General features: G+C 35.6%; 1 protein-coding gene across 1 annotated transcript; it reads right to left on the reverse strand.

The window, feature by feature from the left end:
- Positions 1 to 661: 661 nt before the first annotated feature.
- On the reverse strand, positions 662 to 3,598 carry LOC132171622 (uncharacterized). Its single transcript, XM_059582992.1, has 2 exons — positions 3,408 to 3,598; positions 662 to 2,574 (listed from the first exon to the last, which is right to left on the reverse strand). The coding sequence occupies exon 2, from the start codon at positions 2,545 to 2,547 to the stop codon at positions 796 to 798; it is 1,752 nt and encodes a 583-aa protein (XP_059438975.1). The 5' UTR covers positions 2,548 to 2,574; positions 3,408 to 3,598; the 3' UTR covers positions 662 to 795.
- Positions 3,599 to 4,644: the final 1,046 nt, after the last annotated feature.

Below are 4,644 nucleotides of genomic sequence, written 5' to 3' on the forward strand. Positions count from 1 at the left end.
TCTTTATTAAAGTTTTTAAATCATCCGTTCTACTAAAAGTTTATGTTTATAAAAAATTGTAAATTTCATTATAGCCGTGATATGCTTTTCCTTGGTGCAAATGATGTCCAAGTATATTTAACGTACGGGTAGACATTGTTTTGCCATATTCATAATTTCATTTAACAAATTAATACTACGACAGCTTCTTTACTTTACATGCTGTAAGGATTAAGTATAATATTGTGACTATGAAACCATAGTACTAGCCGATAGCAATTTTTGACACAATTCACAAACTTGTTACAAACTCAATCAACACAAAATTAGCGAGTTAGAATGTTATATAATTGAGTTTTGGTTAATTTGGGTTGATCCAAATTAATTTGTTTAATAAGTACTGGTAGACCTAATCTATAAAATTATAATGTATTCCTTAACATAATAAAAGCTCGTGCTTTTTAATAAAAAACTATTAAAAAAAATGTATTTCTTACGTGCTCAAGTGATACATAACAATTTTATAGAATAATTCTATTAAAAAAGTATGTACTTCTTCCTACTCAAAAACACATGACAATTTTATAGACTAATTAACAAAAAAATAAACATAATTTTGTTCTCTTCAAACAAGCACAACAACATACACAGCCACAAAGAGCAAGCTGACCAACACAACATAAATACATAAAGAACATGATCATTGAAATGTCAAACATGCTTGTCTTTTATAACATAATGAACAATCGGGATTTGATTTACATCATGATGATGAGAAACCTTAAACTTGCTCAGTAATTAACGATCTCAGGGCTGTCACAAGGAGGTAGTAGATGCCAATCGTTTCCAATACGGATATTTTCCAAGAATGCAATTGGGATGGGCAGGGAAACTCATATCTGCACAGTAATAAAACCAGTGCTTTGGATTTCGTTTTTTTTCACAAATGTCACAATAATATTCATCGTCCTCATAATGATCATCTTCAGCCTTATAACACAATTTGAAGGGTTGCTCAAAGCTTCGGTACCTCATGGTATGTGGCAGTGTAGCGCATTTGACATCCAAAGTGAATTCGCAATCAGCACACTTGAATACTCTTCCACTATTATCACAACAACTACAATTCTCACTTACGGGTGCTCTTGATAGAATAAGCGGGTGCTCGTGACCGTCATGTGGAAGGATGTCTGAGATCAAACTACATTGGACATCTGCATCAAAATAGCATTCCTTACAATGGTAGATGAAGCCTTCACATGACCTATCACAAACATTACAACTGACGCCGCCAAAAGGATAAGGTGCCTTTGCGAAGAGGGTGAGGAGGTGCGGATGAAGTGAGTGTCGCTTTTTTCTTGATAATTCAGCACAAGATTTATGAAGAAAAAATCTGCATTGAGCACAACTGTAAAATTGTGGGGATGGGGATGTAGATATAGGAAGCATACACCCATCACATTGTTCCTTGTTCAGAAGCTCCTCTGTAAGCTTTAAGTCATGTTGATGACTAAAATGTTCGATTTCTACTGGTATTTCAATTTTATCCTCTCCTATCTTCATCTTCTTCACAGCATAAGGTAATGAGTCAATGGATTCATCCAGTTCTGAATCTTCGTTTTTAAGGATACCTGTCGACTCTAGAGGCTTCTTTATTTCCTCGGTTTCTCCCTCGCGTGTAGCACAAACAAGGTGGGCAACAAAATTACATTTCGAGCAATAATAAGCTCTGTCAGTGTCCACCTTTTTAACGCAGAGACGACAAATTTGACGGTGGGATTGATTTAGCTGAGAAGAGTGGGTGAGGTCGAGAGTGTGGTGATGACTTGTATGTTTGACAGTCAACGGTAAGGAAGCACATTTTTGGTGGGCCATGAATGAGCATGTGAGACTGGTACATACGTAAGAGTACATGTCTTTATCTTCCTTCCCGCATGCATCGCAAGTGAAGGAGACTGATTTCTGCAGGAGCCTCAATGGGTGGTCGTGAAATTCAGGTTTTAGGGTAAAGGGTATAGAAGCGCATTTAAGATGAAGGTTAAAATTACAGTGAGAACAATTGTAAGCGAAGCCCAAGAAGCGGTGTATATATTTATTGCAGAAATAACATAGCTCATCATGTGGGCTTTCATCATGTGGGCTTTCTTCATGTGGGCTTTCATCATCTGGGTTTTCATCATGTGGGCTTTCATCATCTGGGTTTTCATCATGTGGGTTTTCATCATGTGGGCTTTCATCATCTGGGTTTTCATCATGTGGGCTTTCATCATGTGGGCTTTCTTCATGTGGGCTTTCATCATCTGGGTTTTCATCATGTGCGCTTTCATCATCTGGGCTTTCATCATCTGGGGTTTCTCTGAGAAGAAGAGGATGTTGGGGGTGCAATGGGTGCTGCAATTCGTGGGGTTGTTCGCCACATGATTTGTGGAGGAAGAACTCGCACATTTGGCAACTGTAACTAAAACCCAATATTTCTTCCGTGCACCCCTGACAATATCTTCTATAAGAAGATGTCGTGTAATAAGTCGAGGCCAACGGATGGTGGTGGAAGAAATGCTGAAGTTCCATCTGTCTTTGTCTCTCCGTGTAATTTTCCTTCGAGACAACTTTTTAATTAGCAATATCACAGGAAATGTTTTACATATGGGTGTCACAGAGCATCCTTAATTTGTTATAAAATGAAATTTTTAGATGATGCACTCCTAAAATTGACACCGGATGGGTGTACTAATTGTTGTACGTTCCTAGTCCTTTGTCTCTCTCTTGAGATTTCAACTATGCCCTACACCAAAACGGGACTAATTATCTTCAAACTAAAAAGGGCACAACTACTAAACAAAAAATAAAATAAATAAAAAAGGACCCAATTAAGCAATCTCCCAGTTTAGTGAACGATCCAATGAGGAAAAGAAGCTTGCAAATGCATCGCAATTTAAGTTAAAAAGAACAGCTAAAACACATGTTTATGAACTGGACCTTTTCAGCATGCAAAGCTTCTTACCATTTCGCAGAAAGAAAAAGCAAGGAAAAGAAAAAAAGAAATCACACTCAAATCACATAACCACTCATCAATGCTCACACCAGTGTTTTTTACGCTCTTGAAAGCAAAAGCAAGCAATTTATTTGATTGTTATGTAAAAAGAGAAGAAGAAGGATCGATGGCAAGTATTCTCGTGGCTCATATGTTCAAACTCCATCTCTGACTCTCTCTCTTAGGCACACACACCGCAATGGCAGCAAAGGCAGAGAGACTTAATCTTCCGATCACTTTTATCATATTGAATTAAAGACAAATTTGGAGAAGCTGAACTTTAAGAATCTAAAGGTTGTAAATTAAAAAGATTGAAACAAGAGGAGCCTGCCTTAAATTTTCAAATTTCAAGATTAGGAAAGAAAGAAAGTCATAAAGGGAAGTTTAAAGTTTTTACCTCACTTTCAACTGCTCTGGTCGCCGAAACTTTCCCAAATTCTGATGGGCTCGTCCGAGTGGGTGGCCGGAGATGGTGGCTACTCCATTTGGCAAGTGACCGGTCTCAAGGGTAGAAAAGATATAAGAAGAAGAAGAAGGATAGATAGCAAGTCTTCTATCCTTGTCAAATAATGCAAAGTGTCAGCTTGATTCCTCAATAAATCACATGCCTGGAGTCCACCATAATTGGCCACATTCAAGCTCTCTCTCTACCTACCAGTAAAACAAAAAAACAAAAAAAGCCCAATAAACAATGAAAAAGATTTCGACAATCCAATAAAGTCCATCAGAACCACTTGTACGGCTGTCTTCTGTCTCATCAATACCTCTCTGCACTACTTTTTAGGGGGTTGGATAACTCTCCGAGCATATTGAAGAGAAATTATCTTATTACGAGACTTTTTTTACTTTCCAGCGGCAAATTTCTAGGCTACCATAAAATGGCTCTATATTATTTATCTAAAATTCAATTTTTAATATTCTTATTTTTTTTTTTATTGAGAGGCTATGATAGTACTAGGAGCTATAATCCTTGCAGATGAAATTTACTGCTACTATTACCCAAAGCTGAGAACAATATCAGAAAAGAAAAAGGCATTAAGGGGCCGTTTGCCATTTTCTTTAAAAAAGAAAGAGGCCGGGAAGTGTAGGAAGATTTAATTGATATATATATATATATATATATATATATATATATAATGTAAGAATATTGAAGTTGAATTTGACATGAATAGTATGAATTTTTTTTTTTTTTTTATCCATTGACAAACAATCCTTAAAAGTCTAAAACGAATAAACTTTTGTGGGCTCAGTAAAATGCTTGGCATGACCTCTTAAAAGTGCATTTAGAAGATTAGTGTTGTCTAAAAATTTTAACCTCAACAAAACTTGAACAATTTTACTCTTCTAAATACGATAACCGAAAGAAATGAATGAAATTTTGAAGTGGAGATGTTCATTTTCTCAAATTGAGTGATTGTCAGTGGAGGCACCTCACTTTTCTGCTCCTCCTTCCTAAAGCATTAACAAGAGATAAAAAAAATTATAAGAAAAACATTAACCTTACATTAAAAAAAAAGAAAAAAAAAAAACCCTTTTTTTTTTTTATTAAAGGAAGTTTTTTTTTCTTTTTTTTTAATGTAAGGTTAATGTTTTTCTTATAATTTTTTTTTATCTCTTTTTACAAATTAATTATT

The sequence above is a fragment of the Corylus avellana genome, chromosome ca2 (assembly GCF_901000735.1).
Source record: "Corylus avellana chromosome ca2, CavTom2PMs-1.0".
In the NCBI taxonomy this organism is placed as follows: Eukaryota; Viridiplantae; Streptophyta; class Magnoliopsida; order Fagales; family Betulaceae; genus Corylus; species Corylus avellana.

What these genes read in the sequence shown, in the direction of transcription:
- LOC132171622 (XM_059582992.1), bottom strand. Translation starts at nt 2,547, where the DNA reads ATGGAACTTCAGCATTTCTTCCACCACCATCCGTTGGCCTCGACTTAT.